At 40.0% G+C, this 25,610-nt stretch overlaps 4 protein-coding genes and 1 non-coding gene across 8 annotated transcripts; all 5 read left to right on the top strand.

The window, feature by feature from the left end:
• Positions 1-2,918: 2,918 nt before the first annotated feature.
• On the top strand, positions 2,919-2,990 carry trnac-gca (transfer RNA cysteine (anticodon GCA)). Its single transcript has one exon. It is a non-coding gene; the product is annotated as a tRNA-Cys (tRNA).
• A 1,430-nt stretch (positions 2,991-4,420) lies between these two features.
• On the top strand, positions 4,421-7,299 carry atp6v0ca (ATPase H+ transporting V0 subunit ca). Its single transcript, XM_027014670.3, has 3 exons — positions 4,421-4,696; positions 5,950-6,133; positions 6,263-7,299. Exons 1-3 carry the CDS (start codon positions 4,624-4,626, stop codon positions 6,465-6,467), a joined length of 462 nt encoding a protein of 153 aa, XP_026870471.1. The 5' UTR covers positions 4,421-4,623; the 3' UTR covers positions 6,468-7,299.
• A 2,226-nt stretch (positions 7,300-9,525) lies between these two features.
• Positions 9,526-15,087, top strand: spsb3a (splA/ryanodine receptor domain and SOCS box containing 3a). Of its 3 annotated transcripts, none has more exons than XM_027014663.3 (7): positions 9,526-9,738; positions 10,777-10,923; positions 11,215-11,290; positions 11,404-11,591; positions 11,984-12,086; positions 12,183-12,308; positions 12,601-15,087. In XM_027014663.3, the coding sequence occupies exons 2-7, from the start codon at positions 10,798-10,800 to the stop codon at positions 12,960-12,962; spliced, it is 981 nt and encodes a 326-aa protein (XP_026870464.1). In that variant the 5' UTR covers positions 9,526-9,738; positions 10,777-10,797; the 3' UTR covers positions 12,963-15,087. The 3 variants fall into 3 exon arrangements, with proteins under 3 accessions (XP_026870464.1, XP_026870462.1, XP_026870463.1); XM_027014661.3 differs by having other exon boundaries at positions 11,113-11,290; XM_027014662.3 differs by having other exon boundaries at positions 10,777-10,939; positions 11,113-11,290.
• Positions 15,088-15,216: 129 nt separating this feature from the next.
• Positions 15,217-17,342, top strand: mrps34 (mitochondrial ribosomal protein S34). Its single transcript, XM_027014629.3, has 4 exons — positions 15,217-15,364; positions 15,961-16,283; positions 16,429-16,471; positions 16,671-17,342. Exons 1-4 carry the CDS (start codon positions 15,289-15,291, stop codon positions 16,970-16,972), a joined length of 744 nt encoding a protein of 247 aa, XP_026870430.2. The 5' UTR covers positions 15,217-15,288; the 3' UTR covers positions 16,973-17,342.
• Positions 17,343-17,456: 114 nt separating this feature from the next.
• On the top strand, positions 17,457-23,917 carry nme3 (NME/NM23 nucleoside diphosphate kinase 3). 2 transcript variants are annotated; one of them, XM_027014630.3, is made up of 5 exons: positions 17,457-17,614; positions 19,998-20,128; positions 21,594-21,695; positions 21,859-21,971; positions 22,777-23,917. In XM_027014630.3, the coding sequence occupies exons 1-5, from the start codon at positions 17,569-17,571 to the stop codon at positions 22,892-22,894; spliced, it is 510 nt and encodes a 169-aa protein (XP_026870431.2). In that variant the 5' UTR covers positions 17,457-17,568; the 3' UTR covers positions 22,895-23,917. The 2 variants fall into 2 exon arrangements, with proteins under 2 accessions (XP_026870431.2, XP_026870432.2); XM_027014631.3 differs by lacking the exon at positions 17,457-17,614 and adding an exon at positions 18,127-18,318.
• Positions 23,918-25,610: the final 1,693 nt, after the last annotated feature.

Genomic DNA, 25,610 nt, shown 5'->3' with positions numbered 1-25,610 from the left:
CCATCTGACTATAAATCGAGAAAGTCCCGGAGGACAGCACATAGTACCTGCTGGTTCCTCATTTAAAGATGATCGTGTCTGCTCTTACATATTTAAATAAATAGTAATCATTTTTTCCTTAATGGGCCTTAAAATATGACATATGAAACCACGTGTAAATATTTTAAAATATCATTTAAAAAAATTATATTAAAATGTAAGAAATTTTCAGTCATTCTCAATGAAACACTACACTTATCTTCAATTCCACGATACAATACAATGCTGCTTGTCACACTCGCGACACCCAACAAAACCTTTGCTATATGACGCACATAAGCAGAAAAGTGGGAAGAGAAAGCTAACGGTTCTGTATCTGTCTGATGCGATTAAAGCGACAGTAGTTAGTGACAGTAGTAAGATAGTTACTTATCATATAAATGCTGTTAATATCTCAGCGTGGTGAGTCCCAAGTGGAAGAGCCAGGTAGAGTACCGGCTCGCGCAGGTAATATGTGTCCGGAGAGGAGTCTGGTAGCCAGAACTCTACCCGTTAAGTAGCGATCTTACCACATCTCCTGTAAACGTTAGTAATAAAAACGTTACTTAATTAAAGCTTTATTGTACAGTTTACTGTCCTTTATGCATTGCTGATTTCAAAGCAGACATCTTTTTATGAAGTAGTTATAATTCTGCGTTCTGGAGTTGGCCTAAAGACAGACCACAATGTGCGATTATCGTGACGATTATGCTGTTGCACACAACAAGCGTATAGGGCAAAAACGCGTTGAAGCCGCCGCTACTACGCACGTCTAGAAACACCCATTAGTTAGTGACCTGGAATTAACCACACGCCAACTTCAACTCAGTGGTTGAAGTGAACGACGTCAAGAGCTCCAAATGAAAGAGATTTGTTTTAGGTTACTTTAATGATGAAACAAAAGTACTACCAAATATTCCAAACGAGTTATTTAACAACAAATTTGATGGTTATGTACAGTCTTGGCCAAAGGTTTTGAGGCCAGCACAAATTTTGTTTTTCAAAGTTTACTGCCTCATTTTTTTTATACTTTTATCAGATGTATATATGGTATAGTGAAGTGCAATTCTAAAAATTTTATTTAAAAAACAGTTTTATTGAAAAATACATCCAGTTTAAGTAAAGACTTAATATTTATAGTGTTGACTCTTCTTTTTTAAGACAGCTGCAATTCGCCTTGGCATGCTGGATATCAGCTTCTGGGCAAAATCTTGACTGATGGCAACCCATTCTTGTCTAATCAGTGCTTGGAGTTGGTCAGTTTCTGTGTTTTAGTTTGTCCAACCTCTTTTTGAGGATTGACCACTGGTTCTCCAAGGGATTGAGATCTGGGGAGTTTCCTGGCCATGGACCCAAAATTTAAATGTTTTGTTCACCAGGTTACATGGTTATTACATTTGCCTTGTAGCATAGTGCTCCATCATGCTGAAAAAAGCATTGTTCATCACCAAATTGCTCCTGGATCATTGGAAGAAGTTGCTCTTGGAGGATGTTTTGATACCATTCCTTATTCATGGTAATGTTCTTAGGCAAAATTTTGAGCAAACCTACTCCCTTGGATGAGAAGCAACCCCACACATGAATGGTCTCAGGATGCCTCACTGTTGGCATGACACATGAATCATGGTAGCACTCATCTTTTCGTCTCCAGACAATCATTTGTCCAGATGTCCCATTCTGAAGGGGGCTTCATCAGAGAAAATAACTTTACCCCAGTCCTCTGCAGTCCAATACCTATACTTCCTGCAGAATGTCAGTCTGTCCTTGATGTTTTTTCTTGGAGAGAAGTGGCTTCTTTGCTGCCCTTCTTGACACCAATCCATCCTCCAAAAGCCATCGCCTCAATGTGTGTGCAGAAGCACTCATGCCTGCCTTCTGCTATTGCTGAACAAGCTCTGCACTGGTGGTAACCTGATCCCGTAACTGCATCCCCTTTAGGAGACAGTCCTGGTGCTTGCTTGACTTTCTTGTGTGCCCTGAAGCCTTCTTCACTGCTATTGAACCTCTCTCCTTGAAGTTCTTAATGATTCGATAAATGGTTGAATTAAATCAGCTGCCTTGTCCTCGTTAACACTTTCTCTTGAGCTAACAAGAAGATCACTGAAATGATGTTAGCAGGTCATTTTGTGGCAGGGCTGAAATGCCAGTGACTGGAATGCAGTAAAGTAAGTACATTTTCATGGCAAGGAATGACTTTTAAATTAATTGTGAAAAACAAAATTTGTGCTAGTATCAAAACCACACAAATTTGGCCACGACTGTAGCATGGTCACAGACATTTTATTTTGAAGTTTACATTGATTATTCTTTCTTGAGGTATTGACACCACTGCTTAGCATATTTGACTGTAGTTGGAACTATATGTAAGACTTAAATCACCTTGAATACATAGTCCAGACAAGACATTGAACTGACAGAAATCTAGATAATGATAGGTGTGTGCAGTTTCATATACACCTACCATCACTGACTTTCCGGACAACCTAGAAATAAATCTGATGTCCATCTAAAGGCCAGACTACGGGGGTACTAGCTACCTTTACTGTGGCTTCACTTATCAGGATCAGTGTAAAGGTACTGGCTATTGATTTATAGGCTACTTATGTTCAGCATAAAGGGGAGTCATAGAGGTGGTGGTGGTAGTGGAGTGTTCACATGCTCTTTAGTAAATGTCACTAGATTATTTTGATTTATTAGTCAAAATATATCTATAGATGGGGTGGAGAGTGGAGTACAGATATTCTTTACTTAAGGAGTATTTGTATTTTACTTAATTGTTTAACCAACATTTGTAAGACTTTAAATTTCTGCTCCTTGAAAGAAAATTAATCTTACTTACCTACATTTTTGTGATTGCTAGGGAAACCTGTACTTCAAATCAGGACACACTCTCAGTCTATGGGGGTATAGCTCAGTGGTAGAGCATTTGACTGCAGATCAAGAGGTCCCCGGTTCAAATCCGGGTGCCCCCTGCAAATGTGTCGTTTTTAAGAATAGTGTTAACAGTCCACGTTTCTAATGACTCATACAAACACGTTACAATGACATTTAGGAGGGAAAATGTACGAAATTAGAGTTCTCAAATCAGACTTTTGGCAAGACACCATGAAGAACACAACTGGAAAACATGATATCTGTCTTTGCCACGTAAGCAGAGCAATGGGATACAGCTGCCAGGATTTATAGATGTATGGACACAAGGGTTTACAGCGACTCTCAGTGGTAGTAATCAGTAACGGACCATATATCATCAGCATTCAAGCCGCCTATAAGATATCGCGGATATTTAAAAACACGGCAAAGAAATAAATTTTTGAAAATATTGGCCATATGGTGTTAAATTGGACAAATACTAATTCCCGTTATTGCACAACTCTGTAATTTAGTAACTTCTCTTCTCGAACTATCAATGTGGCTTACAGTGCAAAAAATCCTTTGCATAGCAATTGTGTAATGAAACCACATGACTTGATCCGAGACCTGAGAACCAGTCGGACAAAACAGGCAAGATTATAATTTTATTTTTTTTTAAGCGCATTTCATACACAAGACCATTTAAGGTGGGGACTCACAGTTATTCAAAAACAAAAATGTTTAACCAAACCAAATCTGCCTCTTTCACAGAGTTAAAACCACTCTCCAAATCCGTCAACAGCAAAAAAAAAAACCCAAAAAACAAAAACAATCTATGGATTAAATAATCTACTAATCTAATTATTTAAATTATGGACTTCAAAACACCATAAGGCAAAATTATTATTTTTTCTTATGAACATAAAAATGTGGGAGTCATGAGACCTATGGGAGCACATGACTTTGTGCTCACCCTAGTAGTGGCATGTGTCACAGTGCTGCTCCAGTATCCTTAAGTGCTTATTTACTATTTCCAGACTCTATTTTTAATTATTCCACAGTAACGTGGTTTAAGTTACAGTAATAATTTTAGTGAAATATTTTTATATTTCTATACATAACATTTAGGACTGACAAGTGTACGAGTGTGTCTGGGTATGTTGAATGCAAGCATGGTCTTTGGCCACAGTCAATGTCATGCGGTAATGTCACTAATCATCAATAACGTTCGGTTTATACAAACCTTGCATTTCACATTATGGGTAAGGCCACTGACAAATGAAATGGTATTCACACATCTCAGTCCAAGTCTGCAATGGGTTATACCAAAATAGGTATTAATAGGGGTTTCGGTAGGATGCTAAAGCTGTGAGCTGGACCACTACCTTGAAATGTTATAAATTTGATTATAGTTTAAAATGAGTATAACTTGATTGTGAAATGTCGAAGATAAATCACTACTAAAAGTTGGAAATTACGTTGCTTATTTATGGGACCTCCCTAAAAAGAGGAAATGGGTTGAACACTCATGGCTGATCACGTGACTCCCTTCAGTTCGCCATTTTCTTCCTCTTCACCGGTGATGAGCGTTCTATAGGATTCGTGACTTAACTCCCGCTCTTCGTACCACACTCTTAAAGCCCTGTCATTGTGGAAGCGTTGTTCATAGTAACGCGAATAGTGAGCCTGGGTATAGTTAGGCTTGTTTACCTCATTGTCGTTATTTTGTTTGTGTCCTGAACGTGCAAGAGAATGTCCGCCGAAAACCCCGAATACTCCCCCTTCTTTGCAGTGATGGGTGCTTCAGCAGCAATGGTCTTCAGTGGTAAGAGACACGTCATTTCAGCATCGTGTGTGATATACAGATTTGCAGGCTTTAAATATTTGTATTTGTTGTTTATTCGATTGAACAGAATAAGCATTGTTTTAATACCGAATGTGATATGAATGACACAGTCAGCTGGAGCGGTGATGCGGCCGTAGCTAATATCTATGGGGGAAGGGAAGGTTTCCATCACGGTACATGACGTCCTAATTGACGTAATGCCTGTAAATTATTTATTTAGCTAACCTAACTAGGTTGATTGATTATTTTATAAAAACTTTTAGCTAAATTACACCAAACGTTATGTCTTACACCGACAGCGAATGTATAAGTATTGACGTAGCAACTGGCACTGTTGGGCTCGCTGCCTTATCGACTCACGTTTTGCGCAAGGGCATTTTACTAAATTGATGTCGTATAAATAACCTGTAATGAAATCGGCATTGGTGTTTCATATAACCACGTATTTGCTGTCTTTATTTTAACATAACAGAGAAACAATTTCATTTTCACGTCCGAAATTGATCGATGATAGACGAACCATTAGCTAAATAACGTATGCAAGTGTAGTCCATTACCCAATGCGACACTGACTTTTTAATACAAGGTTTATAATACAACTTGTATAATAAATACACGTATATAAGTCAACTTGAATTGTTAAAAGACGTAGAACAGAAAGCTGGCTAACCATGACTAAACGAAAGCCAGTTTCCCCTGGGTGGCCTCGATATTTTCCGTATCTGTTCGTTTAAAACGAGACAAGTGCCTCTACGGCGAGTCTTGGCTTGTCATTGTGGCACAAATGTTGCACTCCATCCAGTGCAGAAGGGAGTCCCGAGTTTGGTCATGTGACTGCTGACTAGTAAAACCGTCTGCACAAGGGCCCACTAATCTATTCCTTATTTGAAGTCTTTAACAGATAAGTGTGTATATGCACATACTTTCAAGTGTATGCAGAGAAAGATTATAGATATATATTTATGCATAGATAAAACAATAGATATTTTTATGTGGGTTTTAAAATGTTGCATATCAGTGGAGTATTTGCTGAGACCTGGCAGTCTAATGCAAAGTAAAGAAACTATTGCATTTATTGTCCTAAGACTTGTCCACTATTTTAATATAGCCTAATGGAGTTTAGAACTACAGGCATCACAATAATCTCTCTCTTTCTCTCTCTCTCTTTCTCTCTCTCTCTCTCTCTCTCGCTCTCTCTCTCTGGTGGATTGATTTACACTTTATCTCTGTAGCACTAGGTGCTGCTTATGGTACAGCTAAGAGTGGCACAGGCATTGCTGCCATGTCTGTGATGAGGCCAGAGCTGATCATGAAGTCCATCATCCCCGTGGTAATGGCAGGCATCATTGCCATCTATGGCCTGGTGGTTGCTGTTCTCATTGCCAACAGTATTTCAGACACCGTCTCACTCTACAAGTAAGTGGAACACATGCTTGTTCCTAATGTTGTAGTACCCAGCTGAGCACTGGGGGGAGGGGGGATTGTTGATGTATTCAGCTGTGTGAGTTGATTTGGATGTTAAGTCCTCCATTTCTGTGTGTGCAGGAGTTTTCTTCACCTAGGTGCTGGGCTCAGTGTGGGCCTGAGTGGCTTGGCTGCTGGCTTTGCCATCGGCATTGTGGGAGATGCAGGCGTCAGGGGCACAGCCCAGCAGCCTCGCCTGTTTGTGGGCATGATCCTCATTCTGATCTTTGCTGAGGTGCTGGGGTTGTATGGGCTTATCGTTGCCCTTATCCTCTCCACCAAGTAAACTATGTTAATATCAGTAATAATGATTATAATAACACAATCACCCACCCACTACACCAACACATACATCCACTTAATAAAACACATTGAGTAACTACACCACAAGAACCGAATAGAGGGGTGTGTGTGTGTGTGTGTGTGTGTGTGTGTGTGTGTGTGTGTGAGCTCTCCCCTCTGTGTGTATTATAGTAACCTAACGTGCGTCTCCTTGTAAATGCGCTGTGTTCCTGTGTTCTTGTCTTGTTGGTGTATAGGTAGCTGCCCTTATCCCTACCGCTACACTTGTTTGTGTTTTTATTTTATTCCTTTTTTTTTCTTGTTTGAAGAACAAATAATCTTATTTGTCATATATTTTGGGACCATATCTGATTCTAACACTGATGTTGAGGACCTAACTGTAAAAAAAAAAAAGAAAAAAAAGCATTTTGATTATTTATGAAGATTTTGAAGTGTTCATGAAACTGCTTAAATTGATTAAAGTCTTTATTGAAATCCCAATGATCTATATATAAATACATGTATCAAAATATATATCTGTATAGGTAGGTGAATTGCACTGTGGGTAAATTGTGCTTGGAGTTGCTCTGGATGTAATCACTGGTTACCATAGAGTTTTGTTTGTCTGTATCAAGATATTGGTGTGGAAGTTTACAGAGTGTGCGATTGCGAGTATGCACACGTATGTGTGTGCGTGAATGTGTACGTTTTAATTCTAAGGTGATATCCTTTTGGACATGTGTAGCGTTATACCTGTAGTTACTACTGTTACTGGTTGCAATGATGGGCAAACACCAGCCCAGCCCGTCCTGTTTCCAAATAAAACTTCAACTTCCTCCTTTGTCTGCGGTAGTTTCTTATGAATTCTTATAAATGCCATAATGTTTTAGGTATTTGAGTTGTATGTACTGCAAAACATGATCTTTTCGGTTAGTATGCTCAGTTTAACTCGAGTTAAACAGAATCACTACGCTTAACAGTCAAATCAGAGAGCAAGTGTCACCTGACTAATTAAATCACCTACTTGTAGTAATAAATTGAAAATGTATTTGTTATACTTTTCAGTAGGCTATGATGCCTTGATGAGTTAACATCCTTCCTGTATTTCTTTTAGAGTGGAAAATCTGACAAAGCATGGATTTGCATGTTTCCCACTAGAATGAATTCAGGCTAAATACAATTAATTACAAGTATGCTTGCACAAAAGCGTGATCAGTTGATGAGGTCCACTGAGTGTCCTGAGACATTGCTCAGTAACAACCAGCCAAGCCTAGCGGGCCCACTAACAGTCTTCTTGGAAAGACAAACCCCATGTTAGTTTGAGAGAGTTAGCATGTTCTATGGTCATACTAGTGTTATTCACTATGTTTATTACTATTAATAATATGAAATGTGAATAATAATAATACAGTAGTTTAATTAGTCTTTACAGTTGAATGTTTTATGAATCCTTGTGCTGTTGTAATTAATTTACCCCTGTTTTCATTTCTTTAGACCGCACAAATTGACATACCCAAATACCTGCATATTAACTTTGTTGTGTAATCATGTGACCTGGGTCCATTCATCAACCTAACAAATACCTAAAAACAGCCAGATTCCTGTTAGATGCTACAGAGACGGTCACATCCATCCCACTTACTTATTAGATATCCTACAATGCTTAAAAACTGTACATTTAGCTGACGCTTTTATCCAAAGCAACTTAAAATTATGACTGAGCACAACTTGAGAAATTGAGGGTTAAGGGCCTTGCTCAGAGGCCCAGGCAGTGGTGGAGCTTCAACCAGTAATCTTGAAATTACAAGTAAAGTATCTTAACCACTGGGCTACTACTGTCCATTTACATGTTAATTACATATTAATTGATCTCCATATCTTCCTAGTGTGGTCTATTCGAAAACAAAATGACTTGAGTTCGAGGTTTCCTGTTCTATAGAGCATGCTGTGCGCCATGCTGATGTTTAGGTCTTTCCTATCCGTCCTGGTGGTTTAAATTAACTCTGGCTGGTTTATTCAAGAAAGCCTGGCTGTGTTGATCTTATGGTGTGGTATAGCCCTGTTTTTTCAATTTGAATCAGTATTCAAATACAATTCTCCATAAGCACTGAGGAGCACTGTTACTATAATTCCAACTCACGAGGGAAAAAGTCAAATATAAGGCTGTGCTCAGAGGGATTAGTCTTCACGTTACCACATGTCTATGAGTCTCTGCGACGGACCTACTATAACGTTCACTACCGATATGGGACCCTGTTCACCACTGGGGGTGCTGAAGAGCACAGGCACCGTCCTTACGTCTGCACTTGCTTATAAAATACCTTTAAAGTGGATGGTATGTACGAGACTTACGCAGCATTGCAATAATCAAAGTTATCTGTGTAAAAATCCCGTGTAGAGATTGTCTGAAGGACAGATCATAGCTTAAACAAACCATATACATGATCTTAGTCAAGTTTTTAATTCACAGGTCCCATCTCATGATTTTATCCGCAGAACTGTGTTTCCTGAAATTATCAGAATCTCAGTGAGTGTATTGGCACCACTAACAAACAGGGCCCAAACGACCTCAGAAAATACCATGATATCAGTATTAACTTGGATTGATATTAGTAGTGACAGATGACGCCAGGGGAAGAGCAAAACTATGTATCCACTTCGAGTATGTGGCTTTTTACAAGTTTTAAGTAATGCAGAATTTAGGTGTACAACCAGAAATGCAAGATCACACATGTAACTGCTACACAGCTACAGGGAGGGTCACTTTCCACTGCATTGTTAAAGACTCTGTAGATACCCGTAGACTTGCCTGTGCAATGTGTAATGAAAATGTTCCCTGTAGCACTTCAAATCCGAATCATTCATAATATATGTTTTCATGGATCGTTTGTTTTATTCATATATACAGAGACAAGGATTTAGGGGAAACTAATTTTACGATTTATTGGTTTTTAAGATAAACCTTGAGACTTGCGTGTCATTAAATGACAGCTGATTTAAAACCATCCCACCTATTTAGCTGTTTGGCCAATCGTTACTTCAGTCTTACGAAAAGGGGGCAAGACTTGGTGCCGTATTGTTTACGTCTATGGCGAAAGTAGGTCATAGAAAGAGTAGCACTGCTAGTTTACTAGCTAGTGGGAGAAGACTCGGACTTTTCCCCCCACAGAAAACATAGTTAACTATAGATACTCGCACTACGGCTTCTAATACATTACGCTGTACGGACACCGAAGAAGGATTTCAGAGGCTGTCAGGTGACCTCTACAAAGCTGGTAAATGAGCCTTTAGGCTATAGAGACCGTAGACTGCTAGCCGGCTAGATAATGTTAACTCCAAACCCATTTGTTATCACGAAACTAAATAAATGGAGATGTCGTTCTGATGGTAGACAGATAATGAATTGGTTTCAGTACAACTACAATTGGAAAGTAACAGGTCTGCAAAAATCAAATAAGCCTTATCTTATTTAGCTAGCCTAGTTAAGTTAGCTAGATAGCTGAACGCTTCAACTATCTAGGCCAAAAGCAGCCTTCGAGATGCTTCTCAGGATTCTGTCTTTAGATCTCTTATCAATGCATTGTCTATATCTAGGTTTACCTTGATGTGGTAATTGTTTTATTTTAACAATTGTCAATGACAAATGATCAAACAGGAAACACATTTTACGTAACCATGGTTAGCTAGAGGCCCGGGCATAATATACGTTAAACAGGCTAGTTCGCAAATTGAAATGTATTGCACTACTCCTAGTGCTGTGTAAACTCATGGTTAGCCGATAATGCCTTTTTTACGTTGTGGTTTAAATAGTTTGTAGCTGCATGACCCAAATGTATTTATTGTTTCTCAGTTTGGTAAAGAATGCAGTTTCGCGTATTAGCTGGGTTAGCAGTCAAGATAGCTAGCTAGTTAAAATATCTAGCTCGCTTAGCTAACAGCTAGCTGGAAGTTCGAAGATGCATTGTGATCGCCAAACAGTCGGTAGCTATGCTATCAAACTCAGAGGTACATCATGCGACATCATATCTAGATGTGAGTCGTGTGTATGCTCAGTTAGATTTACCTGTATGTGGAATTACATATTTTAACAGATTGCCTTAGGTAATGCCTAATATTTTGAAAAATTCCACAAACCGTTTTGGTGTTATTGCTCAGCCTCTGCCTTGCACATCAATTTACTGTTTCCCAGCCTTGTTCTTGGTGGCCTGCCCACTTCAGAAAGCCAGGGAAAGCTGAAATAGGTTCAAATTCACTTAAAAGGGAAATGGATGTCCAAGAGGCTGGTTGATTACCACTGCTTAAATCGGTCCCAGGTGTGGTGGCCTTTGGCTGGCATGTCCAGGCGCAGCAGAAACAGTCGAGCGTGGCGGTACTTGTGGAGTGGAATTCGACGGGACGCAGATGCGAGAGCACTGGTACTGGCATCAGACAACGAGGAGTGGGGCTATGATCGCCTACAGGTGTGTGGACGTGCAGGTGTGGGGACCATTTCTGTACAGTCCATGTAATCCGCATTGAAATATATCCTGCACAGATAAGTAACTATAGATGCACAGGTATATATTTTTTTCATTTGGACTTCATATTGCGTTTAAGGTTTTCTGAAGAAAAAAAAAATCTGTGTGCTTTTGTATGTTTGTGTCTTGTAGAACAGTGACTCAGACTCAGAGGCTGAGTATCCTGGTATTGTGCCCTCAGTGCCGAGTGCAGTACCTGTAACTGGAGAGTCATATTGCAGCTGTGATTTGCAGATGGAGTCGAGCTGCAACCCGCGTCTGCGCAGTTACGCACGGCTGAGGGACTGTCACTGTGGTGAGGACGACCAGGGTACGTTTGTGCGCATGGACTTTCCCTTGCTTAGCCTAGACCCCTTAGATGCTTTGACTCTGAACCTGCAAGTCTCTGATTGGTTGTGCTGTGTGTCTATCTCCGCATGCCAGAGTTTGATTGGGTATGGGATGAGGGCAGCCGTTCGGCAGCGACGCTGCTCAGCTGTGAGAATAGGAAGGTGAGCTTCCACTCAGAGTATAGCTGCGGCACGGCGGCCATCCGTGGCTCCAAGGAGCTTTCTGAGGGACAGCACTTCTGGGAGATCAAAATGACCTCCCCTGTCTACGGCACGGACATGGTGAGGGCTGAGGGGAGTGCAGGTTAACTGTAGAGAATCCAAGTTTCATATACAATGCTAATATACAACCACCATCCACTTTATTACAAATCCACTTTGGCTGAGGTACATGGATCTTATTAGGTACCTGTAATAAGTGTATAATTGCAGTGTATGGCCCATCTGTTGGCATGCACAGTTTGTCAGCCATCCTCCATCATGTTCATCACTGGTCAGTTTCTAACCACAGGACCACTGATGACCTGGTGTTAATTGGGTGGCAGAGCTCTATTGATACAGCATTAACCCCGGCATGGTATTAAGCTGGTAGAGTTGTCTTGATAATGAAGTTGTGGCTATAAGTGGGCTGCATATTGGAAAACAGCTGACAACTTATTGTGTGAACTTGATAGATGGTAGGCATCGGTACTTCAGATGTGAATTTGGACAAATACAGACACACTTTCTGCAGTTTGTTGGGCAAAGATGAAGACAGTTGGGGCTTGTCATATACAGGTAAATACAAGTCAAATGCAAACAAACAGTAATAATATAGCATAGGGAGTGTGTTTTATGGTATTATGATTGACTTGGTGGTGTTTGTGTCTTCAGGTTTGTTGCATCATAATGGTGACAAAGTGAGCTTCTCATCTCGGTTTGGCCAGGGTTCTATCATAGGAGTTCACCTGGACACCTGGCATGGAACTCTTACCTTCTTCAAAAATCGCAAATGCATTGGTAAGGTCCACTTTAAATCCATCACACCCAACGCTAGGGATCTTTATGAAATCATGTGCACCAGTTTTGTGTTAACCAATATTCTTTGGTTATATAATGTACCACACTGGCCCCAGATGACTGTTTATTGCATGTCATTGCCCAAGAGGATGCAAGTTCCAGAGTGTGCTGTGCACAGAGCACCAACATTCCCTCACGGTTGAGCAGCCGAACTTTAAATGTTAACTGGAAATGTTCCATGCTCTTATAACATACATTTTAAAATATGTGTTCCTGCCTGCATACATCACAGGTGTAGCTGCCACAGAGCTGCAGAACAAACGTGTGTACCCCATGGCGTGTTCCACTGCTGCCAAAAGCAGCATGAAGGTGATCCGCTCAGTCTCCGCACCCACCTCTCTCCAGTACCTCTGCTGCTGGCGCCTTCGCAAGCTCCTCCCCTCCGGAGCCGATGCCCTTGGTGTGCTGCCACTCCCACCTGGTCTCAGGCACCTCCTGCACTCCAAACTTGGTTGGGTGCTAAGCTTGGACCACTCGCATCCACATACAAACTCAAACACGCACACTCCACCTGGACCCTCTTCCGGCAGTGACTCAGAAGGCTGTGCTTCTGATCCTGAGGCCTGCCAGAGGAAACGTTGTCGTTGGACCTAAAATTCTGCTTTTCTTGTGAACGCACGTGTGTGCGTGCACACACACACATATGTACATGTGTTCAGGCTGTCCCATTGTACAAACTCAAATGTTTTGTTTTGGGGTGCTCACATGGTTGGCTGAAAGGAACCTTTTGAATAGAATCATATTTCAATTAAGTTATTGTATGTATTTCAGATTAGTATATAATGTTTCTGATTTAACAAATAGACACCCAAGGTAGAGTATACTTTTGTACTTTAATCTCTGTGGGTCTGTTGAAATCTCATCTCAGTGTATGGAACATTCAGACATGCAAAACAGTACTTTGTGGATATACAGAGACATGTAAAACACACAAACTCTCAGAATGATGCTGTTTTTTCACTTTAGAGCTCTGTGCTGAAGCTCACTTCTGTGTTGCTGACTACCTTATCTAGTTCTTTGTTACAAAACATAATGTCACATTGTCCCATCTCCTATAAGCAGTTTAATACATTATGTCAGTATTATCATTGATCATTAGCCTCAGTGCTCTGTACAGCATCATGCTGGCATCCATAGAATTATTTATGGGTAAAATGGACTCCAAAATGGATGTAGGGCAGTGTACATTAGGTATCAACCTTTTTTTGATGTACCACTGAAATTTACCACCCAAGTTAGCAACTGAAATGACTAGGTAGACAACCATCTTCATTAATATTGCAATAATGAAATTTGCTGAAACTAATGATGTGTGCTTACTTCAATGGAAGAAATTGGTAAACATGAGACGTTTGGAACAATCATAGCAATTGTCTTGTTTACACAACTGTCACAGTGCAGCAATATATGACTGACAAATGCTCTTGCTGCCAAAAGTGGGTCCCCTATAACTACTAATGCTATCTTTTATGAAGTGTTGAAGCTTCCTAGATGCTCCACATTTTTGCAACCCAGCTGTTAAGAATGTGGAACATCAACTACAAGTATACAAGTGTGGATGCTGCAGTGTGAGACTGGGTTCAGAAACTCTGTACTGATGTGTATAATGTTACCATCAATTAACAGCAGAAGTTTTAGAAATTGTTCTGAAGGCATTTTGGTTTTCCCATAGCTCACTTTGTAAGAAATGCCACACCGTCTTTAGAAATATTTGTGCAACCTATACGACGTATCTCATGTGAACTGGAGTTTTTCACTAGGGACACTTTTACCTTGATGCAAAAAATTGCCAGTGTTGGCAGTCTATTAGTGGCAGACAGGAAAGTCAGAGCCACACCCCAAACCACTTTTCTAAATAACAAATTCACAATGTTGACTGGAAAGCCAGTAGTGTTGGTTAGGCCTACACAATATCAATAACAGTACTACACTGTGGTGATAATACTACATATAGAGACTCAAGATAGGCCGTGCAATGTACTAAAATGCCGGTGGACAGTGTGACGTTTAAGTATTTAACTTTTTTGTTTTAACCAAAAATATTTTAAGTTTATTGGTTATGTAATCTAATATTGTCCTTTGTCAAAATACCACTCATCTGAGAACACAAATATTTGATTTATCGCATGACTGAATTGCATCTGAATTGCATATTGTGGCCTTCTGGAATATCAGTATTGTAAAAGCCAATACTACAATAATGATTATCAAACATTACATTGTGCAACCCTAGTGTTTTAATCAGTGTTTGTTCTGAATTAAAATGCTATCTGAACAATGTGCATGACCCATTGTTCTTATGAGCATATTTCTTTATATCTCTCTGTGAGGGTCATATTTAATTGGTAAGGGGTTTTATTGTATATAATTTTTGTAAATCACAGTTGTTGTTTTTTTGTTATGCATTCAGCACTTTTTTCTGCTTACTGTGTGTATACAGAAATACATTCAGGTCCTCTATGCTGTGGTCAGTAAAAAAGCACAGCTTCTGTCCACATTGCAAGAATTGGTGAAATCAAGACAGCTCAAAATGTGGCTGTGGTTTGTACATATTGCATGCCTTGGCCTTTTCTCTTTACTCTGACTCTAGTATATGTCAAAGATTGCCTCTGAAGTATGATGGAAAAAAACTGGAAGAAAATTATATATGAATAAAAAGAGTCTATAGATGTAGGTTACTTTTTTCAACTTCATAATAAATATTAACTATTGTAATTTACTGCATGACCCTTTTATGTTGTAACCATTGTGTGGTGTGACAAAGAAAATTACAGGTTTAGAGCGTTTTTCCACATACAAGGTAATACAAACAAAAGCAATACGAGTTAGAATTTTACTTCAAAAACTATCCCGGCGTTTCTTTCAAGACTTCTAGGAACCAGTGCTATAAGAAAATTTCCGAAACGGAGTTCTTCTCTTGATGCCGTCGTACAGGAAGTTGCGTTCGTGGAGGTCAAGTAAAAAAAAAAAAAAACCTCTGAAGCCAAGTAAAATCGGTAAGGCGAATGTGCCATGGTGTAAAGTGTTTTTTTTTTTTTTTTTTTTTTTTTACGGCTTTGCGTATAATTTATTTTACAAGTTGACATTTTTCTAACATCAGGTTTTATGTATTCGTTATGAGCATAATGCCTGGAGCTATCTGCATGTGAATAATGTAGCTATCTAACTAGCTTTCTTCGTAGGAGCTGCACTGTCAAGCTAGCTCTGGTTACCTTTATGAGGCGTGCAGTATAATTGATGGATATCCTGTAACAAAATATATATTTTCTTTACAGCGATGTTGTCCCAGTTTATTGCCGTGGCAATAATTTGCCTTAACATGCCTACATGGTTTCAAAGATTATGAGGGCTAGCTAGCTAGAGAGGTACAGACACAATGAGAAATGTGATAAATCCTGTTCCCGGAGATTAGTATGCTTAAGTTACTGTATATCTACAGGAATGGATATTAACAATTATACAGTGCGAGGAAGACAACTTTATATTTGTATGTTATCCAGAATCTGCCAGGTTGTGATGCGAGAATCGCTTTTTTCTTAACATTTTCAATAGTTAATCTTTCTTTGACCCCTCTTTACATCGTCTTTCTCAGTTGCGATGGTGAAGAAAAAGCGCCTGAGACTCATTGCTGAAATGGCCCGAAAAATACGGGCCTATCGAGAGCTGAAAAACCGGCCGCGGGACTCGCAGCGCTACGCGCTGGACTATGACAGCATGACACGTCCGTTCAGTGGTAAGAAGCTGCCTGTCCTGGCTTGGCAGGACGTGCGAAGAGAGACGACACTTTTCACGCTGCTGGCTGGCATGCGCATGTTTGGCGTGGGACGGCTATTCACGCGCAAGTCGTGGCTGGACGAAAACACAGAGCCCTGCTATTGGAAGATAACTAAAGTAAAAGTAGATTACACAGCAGAGGTAAGAGCCTGTTCATCTTTCTCTCAACGTTTACTATTGAATTATTTATTAAGAGACATATGAAACTCAAAACTCTCAAAAAGCATAAATATTTCTGGTTGGTGAGCATGAACTCATTCAATTCTGTCTTTCTTTCCTCCTGTAGAATATGGACCATGGGAAGGCATGGGGCATTTTAACATTTAAAGGCAAGTAGACTGTCAAATCAGCACTATAATAGATATTATAATATAATCATTTTCCAAAACTACATAATTTTTTTTTCTCACCAGGCATTACAATTTGTTGAAGTTCAGCACAGTTTAAACTCCCATGACTGGTTGGCTTTCATAAACATCAGACCTTGTAGTTATAAATGGTGCACTAAATCAGTGGGTTTTGTTCCAGGTAAAGAGGAGGGCACAGAGCAGGAGATAGAGAAGGTCATGTACCATGACTGGCGACTGGTGCCAAAGCATGAGGAAGAAGCTTTTAAGTGTTTCGAGCCTGTGCCCGAGACCCCCATCCAGCATGTGCGCTACCCACCACTCTTGCGTGCTATGATTCTAGCAGAGCAGGCTAAGCAGCTAGGTGTGGAAGCAAGCAGCCTGCCTGAACCCAGCCTCCCTCTGAAACGCGACGTGCTGCTCAGTAAAGAGTACTTCCGCCTCCAGGAGGAGCGGGAAAAACAGGAGGGAACCCCAGTCTAATGTTGGGCTCACATGGCAAAGGTCAAACTTCCTTTGATGGTGAAGATCGTGCATCAGTAAAGATGATGATGACCCCCACCCTTTTACCTAGTATGGGACTTATTTGGTATCTGATGTAGAAAGGGCTTTCACATCCAAATGCTAACATTATTAATTGCAAGAATTGGTGAAATCAAGACAGCTCAAAATATGGCCCTTTTTGTTTAAAGATCAGCTCTGTTGAATCTATTTCTTTAGTGCATTGGAATCACCCTGAGGACATTTTAGGCCTGAGCCTTTTTCTTTTTCCGTCTTATCTGTGTGTATTGTCCTCGTGAGCCATGATGACATTTGTATAATTATTTATAAATAAAAATGAGCTACCAAATAAGCCGCCTATAGTATCGTACTCTCTCATGAACTATTGTAGTCATAAGCGTCATACCTGTCGTTACGGATCTTAGCATGAATGTGTTACAACGTTTATGATTTATACATTTAGTTTTGTGCAAAATGCTGAGCACGCGCATTTTTCCCTAGTCCTCAAAGCGGTGCGCGAACCCGTGCACGTTCCTTCTTTCTCCAAAAAACTTGAGCGGGTGCGAGGTATTGGGAAAATGATTTGCTTTTTCTTAACGATATTCGCTTACGTTTTCAAGACAGGTAATTACTCTCTTATCGTTTACGATACAATTGTCTTAATTGCTTACTCGTTTGTGTCAGTTTAGTTTTTTCGTTGCCGTGGGTAACGTCAGCTAAATAACTGCTTGTTAGCTAGCTGATGAGTGTGTGCGCTAGTTAGTCGGCTTAGCTAAACTAGCAATCTAGCACACATACTCATCAGTTGGAGCTAGCCTAACTTATTTTAAGAAGAAAAGCTATAAAATGTGTCATTGAGTGTGCACATTGTACCTATGGTGTTACTCTATTGCTAGCTAGCAATAATTCACGGCATGTTTTGTTCGTGCTGCAACAAAAGTCCGCTGACTCAAGTTCATTGAAATCTAACGCTGATAGCTAGCTAGCTGGTTAGCTACATCACGTGTACAATCAAAAATAAAACCGACAGAGTCTATACATTTGTTAGGAAGCTGAATCACTTAACCTAGTTAACTTGCTAGCTACCATATGAGCTGCAGTCGCGACATTCCGATTAGAGACTATTAATAGCTTCGTGCGTGTGACTACTGTTGGTCAGTGGGTATGCCGCAACACGGTTATACGGATGCTATTTGGGTTGCTAACTAGTTGGGCAATCCATCTAGGGTTGGTTAGTTAGCTAGCCTTCATGGGCTCAAAGAGGTCATCGGCGGACCCAAAATATCTTGCGGATTTAGCAGCAAAAGTACCCCGAATCAGTGAAACTGGTATGTCACAGGGCAATTTTTCAAAATGTTACACCTAATATTGCAAGGTATGAAATTTTCTTCTATAGTCCAATCAAGAGCGGTGCTTTTGTCTTCTATTACTAGAATAACGGATTTTGTTGTGATCAAGCTATCACTGTGAGAGACTCGTCCTTTGAATTGACCTCAGAGACTTCGTTGGCTAAAAACTTTATCCTGCGATGTAACTTACTAGTCTACTTTAACTGACATTTAACATGCATTTAGATCGTCGATGTTTATACTACACTAAATCTATTGTCTAGAGTTACGTTTAGGAATATTTAATGTATTATAGAGCCCTAATCATGAGTATACATATTAAACGACTTTAAGCATTTTTCTGTTTTCATTTCAGTGATCTTAGATAAGCATGTGGAATATATATTACATCTGCATACACTATGGCTATTTTATTAGACACCCATCTAGTATTGCATCCTTTGGCCTTCAGAACCGCAGCAGTTCGTTTTGCAGAAATATAGGCCCTTGTGGACAGGATAACATCTCTCAGTTGCCACACATTAGATGGCAGTACTGACATGTTCTGAACAGCCTGTTCTACCTCATCCCAGACATTCTCTATAAGAATAAGATCTGGTGACTATGAAAGCCAGGGAAGCAAATAAAAGTCGCTGTCATGTTCTTGGAACCAATCCGTGATGATACAAGCCTGGTACGTTGGCATGGTATGGTTTCTTGTTTAAAATGTCTTTCCTGTATAGGGTAAACAGTTGCCATAAAGGGATGGTTGGGCACAATGCTTGGGAAAGCCCTACTGTCCAAAAATCCATCCACGGGCATCAAAGGATGTGCCAAGAAAACATTACCTACACCTTTACTCCACCTCCACTAGCCTGAACTGTTGAAACCTGACAAGAAGGGCTCATCAATTAATGCCACTTGTGCCAAATTCTGACCCGCTGTTCAACATGGTGCAACAGAGATCTGAATTCATCTGACCAGGCAATGTTTTTCCTCTACTCAGTGATCCAGTTTTCACATTCTTATGCCCACTGGAATCTTGCCTTTCTGTTTCCTTTAAATAGCAATGGCACTTGAACTGGTCATCTCCTGTTATAGCCCATCCATGCTACGGAATGATGAGTTGTGCATTCGGACACACCAGTGTGGTATTTGACTGTAATTTGCTTGATTGTGCATATGATTCTTGATATCCTCCTCTGACCCTTTTCATTGATAATTTGTTTTATTTGTTCATACCATTCTCTGTATACTCTTGACAGCATTGCACAAGAAAACCCCACAAGGTTGGCAGTATTTGAAATGGTGGCACTGGCTAGTCTAGCACTGATAACAATGCCCCATTCAAAGTCGCTCAGAGATCTTGATTTTATCATGCTAATATGGATTCACAGCAAAACTGAGCCACAGAAAACTTGCGCACCTGATTTTAGGCCGCATTCTAGGATCACATCTAATTTCCATTACAGGGAAGCTCCAACCATGAAAGGGTAGAAGTCTGTAATAAAGTGGTCATATTTATATGTATTTTCCCATAGTTTCCATAATACAACATGGGCCTGGTTTTAATGTTCAGATCTGTCGGTTTTTTGTAAATTGGAGCAGGTGTATTAGATTGTTGGATTATTATTGGAACTAAATCTCCAGGACCATGTGGTCGGTATGTGGTATTGCAGGATGGACTGGTGTGAATGAGCGCACCTTCATCGCTGTGAAGCCGGATGGAGTGCAGAGGAGGCTAGTGGGAGAGATAATCCACCGCTTTGAAAGAAAGGGCTTCAGATTGGCTGGACTTAAATTCCTGCAGGTAAGAGAGAAACCCTATCCTCACATAGAACCTCCATGCTTACTTGTTTAAAACCATTTCTTTTTTGAGACAATAATATGGCATTTTTCTAGAGGATTTCCAACAGACAACCAAATCTGGTCAGCTGTCACAAGCTTGCTTAAGTGACACAATTTGAGTGATTCTTTTTCAGAGAAAAGCAGAATTCTCTTCCAAGGTGACATAACAGAAAAAGCTTTTGCCCCATAAGTGAAAGTTGGCTGATTTGATTCCCAATCATACCACAGCCATCTGTGGCCAGGAGTCCAAGGTAGCCAAATTGGCACTGCTTCCTGGGTAAGGGGGATGGCGTTACTCTGTCCATAGTCAATCACAATGACACAGGGATACCTGTATGCTCACGCTTGCTAATGAGGGCAGTTTGTGCCCTCTTCTGATTGCTTTCAGGTGCCCCGTGTGTCATAATGGGCACCAGCTCAAAAAATGGTGCTTGAACTCCTGTGTCTCAAAGGACTTGATCTCTCCTGCTCACTCACAGTAGGTGTAGTATGAGAGCAGAGATAGCTAGTTGGGTGGCTGGTGGGAATTGATGACAAAAATTGAGAGAAAAGTTTGACAGAAAAGAAAAAAGCAGATTACTGTGAGGCTTTTGGTATGGGTCTCAGTTTGGTATGTACACCGTACAATACATACCCATCACTGGTCTTCAATCTTCCAAAGTTCACATGTTACTCCGCTGCTGTGCTCCCTTCATTGGCTTCCAGTAGCTGCATGCATCAGATTTAAAGCATTGATCCTTGCCTACAAAGCCAAAAATGGATCAGCCCCTTAAAACATGAGGTCAATCATCAAAGCCCTATCCGTACCTCGAGTCCTTCGAACCTCAAGTATCGCTTGGCTTGAAATACCATGCTTCAAGTTTCATGGAAGACGAGCATCGAGACTATTTTTTTGTCCTGGCTCCCAGATGGTGGAATGAACTTCCACTTGCTGTCTGGACAGCAGAGTCCCTTGCAGTCTTCAAACATAGACTGAAGACCCATCTATTTGTAGAATATTTAAATGACAACTGACCCTGCTCCTATATTGACTGACACAATCCCCTACAATAAGTACTGATTTAATCTCACACTTGAGTTTGTCTAACAGTACTTATTGTGTATTAGACCTTATGTATTTGTACTTCTAGGCATCAGCAGTGATCCCTGAATTTCTACAGTATTCTAGATCATTTGTATATTGGACTCTAACCTACTGCACTGGCTAGGATGTATTCTATGAGTAAATGACAAAGCACTTTTGTAAGCTGCTCTGGATAAGCGCGTCTGCTAAATGCTGTAAATGTAAATCATTGGAAATTGAGTGATGTGCCCAGCCTCTTTGCCATTGTCATACGACATAAATTTGCTACACTTGCACTATACATTTAGTTATAAAAAATGAGAAGAACAGTGTGTGTATAAAATGTGTATGGTTGATTGTGCAGGCTTCTGAAGACCAACTGATGGAGCACTACTGGGAATTGAGGAACAAGACATTTTTCAAAGGCCTGCTGAAATACATGAGCTCTGGACCTATTGTGGCTATGGTAAGATAGGTACATATTCCATAACTGCCCCTCTACCTCTATATGTCATCTACGGGTCATTACTTCAATTCCAACCTGAGCTACAGCCATGTGGTAATAAATATCAAAGGTTATGGATACCTCTGATATTTATTTATGGTTTATTTATTTGTGTGTGTGTGAGGTGTGGCAAGGCCTGGATGTGGTGAAGACATCCAGAAAAATGCTTGGAGAGACCAATCCTGCTGACTCTCTTCCAGGAACCATCAGAGGAGATTACTGTGTAGAAGTGGGCAGGTTTGTAACAGTCCTCACTAATTATGTAAAGCTGCAGCTAATAGGACAAAGTGCTCAAATTCTGCTCTAGACGTTCTCGATTAGACCATATCTCTACTGCTGAGCACCAACGTGTGCCAAAAAATAAAATTTGAAAGTTTAGTACTAGTTTAGCCAAAATATACACCGTAAGTTGTATTTATTTGTGTCTGGACTGGTTATATAAGTTCCAAATCAGATAGGTTCTCTCTTTTAGTGTTCAGAATTTAGTTAGCACATCGCTACACTTCAGCTAGCACTATAGCTAATTTGGATTGCATATCTTTTCACATGAAACTGCTTGACTTGATCTATTCTGACAAGAGCTAAGGATCTTACTTTGCCATCCATGGCAAAAGTAATTTGAGGACAGCGATCAAAGACTTTTCAAAGTTTTCTATTGACATTTGTGGTTTTAATGTTTCGTAAAATTAATTTCTTTTTGCTGCTTGGTTCTTAGAAAGCTTTAGAACACAATAAAAGACCACTATTGAATATTTAAAAATGATATGCAGCCTTATTATCTCAGCATTATATCTAGCAACAGTGCATCTGAGCAGACTTTAAGTCAACTCGGTGTTTAAACACAATCAGGAATTTGCTAAGTTATCAGAACATGCCAGAAGCTGTCAAGGCCATAAGAAGCTAATCCAGAGTGTATCGGTTATTCTGAGATTGTTTAGGAGCATTACAAATAGCAGTGAGTGATTACACAGAGATTACTTATCATTGAGTTATGATGCATTCATGTCCCTCATTAAACTTCACCATGTCTCTGGTATTGCAGGAATGTTATCCATGGCAGTGACTCGGTGGAGTGTGCTCAGAGAGAAATCTCCCTATGGTTCAAAGAACATGAGCTCATCTGCTGGGAGGGGAGCTCTGAACAGTGGATCTATGCATGAACAAAACACACACACAGAGCTTTGTGGCCTTTCATATGCATAGTAAGGATATACTCTTCTTGGAGTACTCCAAGAAGAGGACTGCCTGCTGCAGTGAATGGCCTGGCAAAGGACAGTCTGCTCAAGATAATCTGGAATAAGGTTTAGGCCTCGCTGCCTCATGTGTCTTAGAGGGTCTTAAAGTGAGATCAACCATTTAAGTCAAAAGTAGTAATCATACACAGAGTAATGTGAACGAACACACAATCCCTGACCAAAAATTGCTCTCTTAAAAAAATAACCACAATCTGGATAACGCACCTCGTTGCTGTATGTTTGCATATGATAAGTCGCTTACATTCATGCTAAAAAGATGTGCATTTTGTATACATTTATATTAATGATTTTTGTGCTGGTTTTGTGCTGTTACTTTGTTACTGTGGTTTGAAGTGAATGTATTTAGTGCATTGGTAATGGTCTCAGAACATAGGGTCTCTGAAATATGCAATGCAATTTATGTAGCATAAAGATTCTGGAGGACAGGCACTGCTGTCTTTAAAACACCTCAGCAACCACAACTACACATGATCTTTTTTTTCAGGAAAGGTAAATGCATGACTTTTGCATGGTACCATTGGCATCATCACATTTTTATACAGCCTTTTTGTAGCTACTGAAGACATGCTTATGTATGGAATCATGACACAGGCAATATTGTACTCTGAGACTTGATAAATGTTTATCCATTGAGCTAAGGCAATAGTAGCTCGATGGTTAAGGTATTTGACTTGTAATTGCAAGGTTGCTGGTTCAAGCTCCACCACCGCCAAGTTGCCGCTGTTCGGCCCCTGAGCAAGGCCCTTAACCTGCAATTGCTCAAGTTATACTCAGTCATAATTGTAAGTCACTTTGGATAAAAGTATCAGCTAAATGCTGTAAATGAACTTTGTGTTGTAGAGTAGTCTTGCTGTTTTTGCACTACTTTTGTGAGGTCTGATAACTACAAAGTGACCTCTTATGAAATAAAAGGTCTTCTAAAGCCAATGGTTTTGTATATTTCTATTAATGACATTGCATCTAGAGCATCACAAGAGTGCTAAGCCCCCCTTGAGAATTTAAAAAATGAAAACAAATTTCCCTTAACACCTGTACAGTTGTGTTCAAAATAATAGCAGTCCAACATCACTAACTAGATCAATCACTGGTAGAAATTGTTTCTATATGGCAAAAGATGTACTAGTAGGTGTGGTAGAGTAATAAAAAACCAACAGACCCAGCAGTCATGACATGTATGCTGCTGATTCTGTATAAATGAATAATTAACTAAAAGGGGCATGTTCAAAATAATAGCAGTGTGAAATTCAATTAGTGAGGTCATTCGTTCTGTGAAAAAAACAAGTGTCAAACAGGTTTCCCTATTATGGGAAGCAGCAGATGTGCATACTGGTTGTAGTGCATTTCTCTCTAAAAAAACAGTAAAACGGGCCGTTCCAGACATTGTTCAGAAGAACAGTGTATTTTGATGAAAAAATTTGGAGAGGGGAAAGCATATAAAGAAGTGCAGAAAATGATAGGCTGCTCAGTTAAAATGATCTCAAATGCTTTAAAAAGGCAACCAAAACCAGAAAGGCATGGAAGAAAAACAGAAAACTCCCATTCAAATGGATTGAAGAATAGTGACTCAGCCAATGATCAGCTCCAGGGAGATCAAAGAAGGTCTAAAGTTACCTGTGAATACTGTAACAAAGAAGACGCCTATGTGAAGCCAAGCTATCGGCATGATGCCCCTGCAAAGTCCCAATGCTGCAAAAACAACATGCTGAAGAGGTTACAATTTGCCAAAGAACACATCGACTGCCCTAAAGAGAAAGGGTGCAACATTTTGGGGACTGATGAAAGCAAGATTGTTCTTTTTGGGTCTAGGGGCTGCAGACAGTTTGTCAGATGACCCACAAACACCGAATTCAAGCCACAGTACACTGTGAAGACAGTGAAGCATGGTGGCACAAGCATCATGAAATGCAGGTGTTTCTCATACTATGGACTCAGGCCTATTTATTGCATAGCAGGGATCATGGATCAGTTTGAATGCATCAAAATACTTGAAGAGGTAGTGTTGAATCGTGCCGAAGACAAAACACCCTTGAAATGGGTGTTTCAACAAGACATTGACCCCAAACACACCAGTAAGCGTGCAACATCTTGGTTCCAGCCCAAGATTATTAACTTTACGGAGTGGTCAGACCAATCTCTGGACCTTAATCCAATAGAAAACTTGTGGGGTGACATCAAAAATGCTTGGCAAAACCAAGAAATTCAGAGGAATTGTGGAATGTAGTCCAGTCGTTCTGGGCTGGAATACCTGTTCACAGGGGCCAGAATTTGGTTCACTCCATGCAACGCAGATGTGAAGCAGTTCTCAGAAACAGTGGTTATACAACTAAATATTAGTTTAGTGATTTACAGGAAAGCTCAATATTCAAGCATTTTTGTTTATACAGTAAACGTGTGAATTTGTAAAGAAAAATGCAGTTTTTTTTAACAGCCTAATATTCCCCTTTCTTCACTTTCTGTAAAAAAATAACACATTTGATGAATTTTAATTCATGTTTTGATTCAGAATAGAATGTGCAATGTTCTCAATGCATTTGTGCGTATGAAAATAAAAGCTATTATAAGAATTTTGAGCTTTACTCACTTTTTTAAACACCCTGCTATTATTTTGAACACAACTGTA

The sequence above is a fragment of the Electrophorus electricus genome, chromosome 3 (assembly GCF_041902795.1).
Source record: "Electrophorus electricus isolate QZ-2024a chromosome 3, ASM4190279v1, whole genome shotgun sequence".
NCBI lineage: Eukaryota > Metazoa > Chordata > Actinopteri > Gymnotiformes > Gymnotidae > Electrophorus > Electrophorus electricus.
This window is presented reverse-complemented; position numbering and strand designations above follow the sequence as displayed.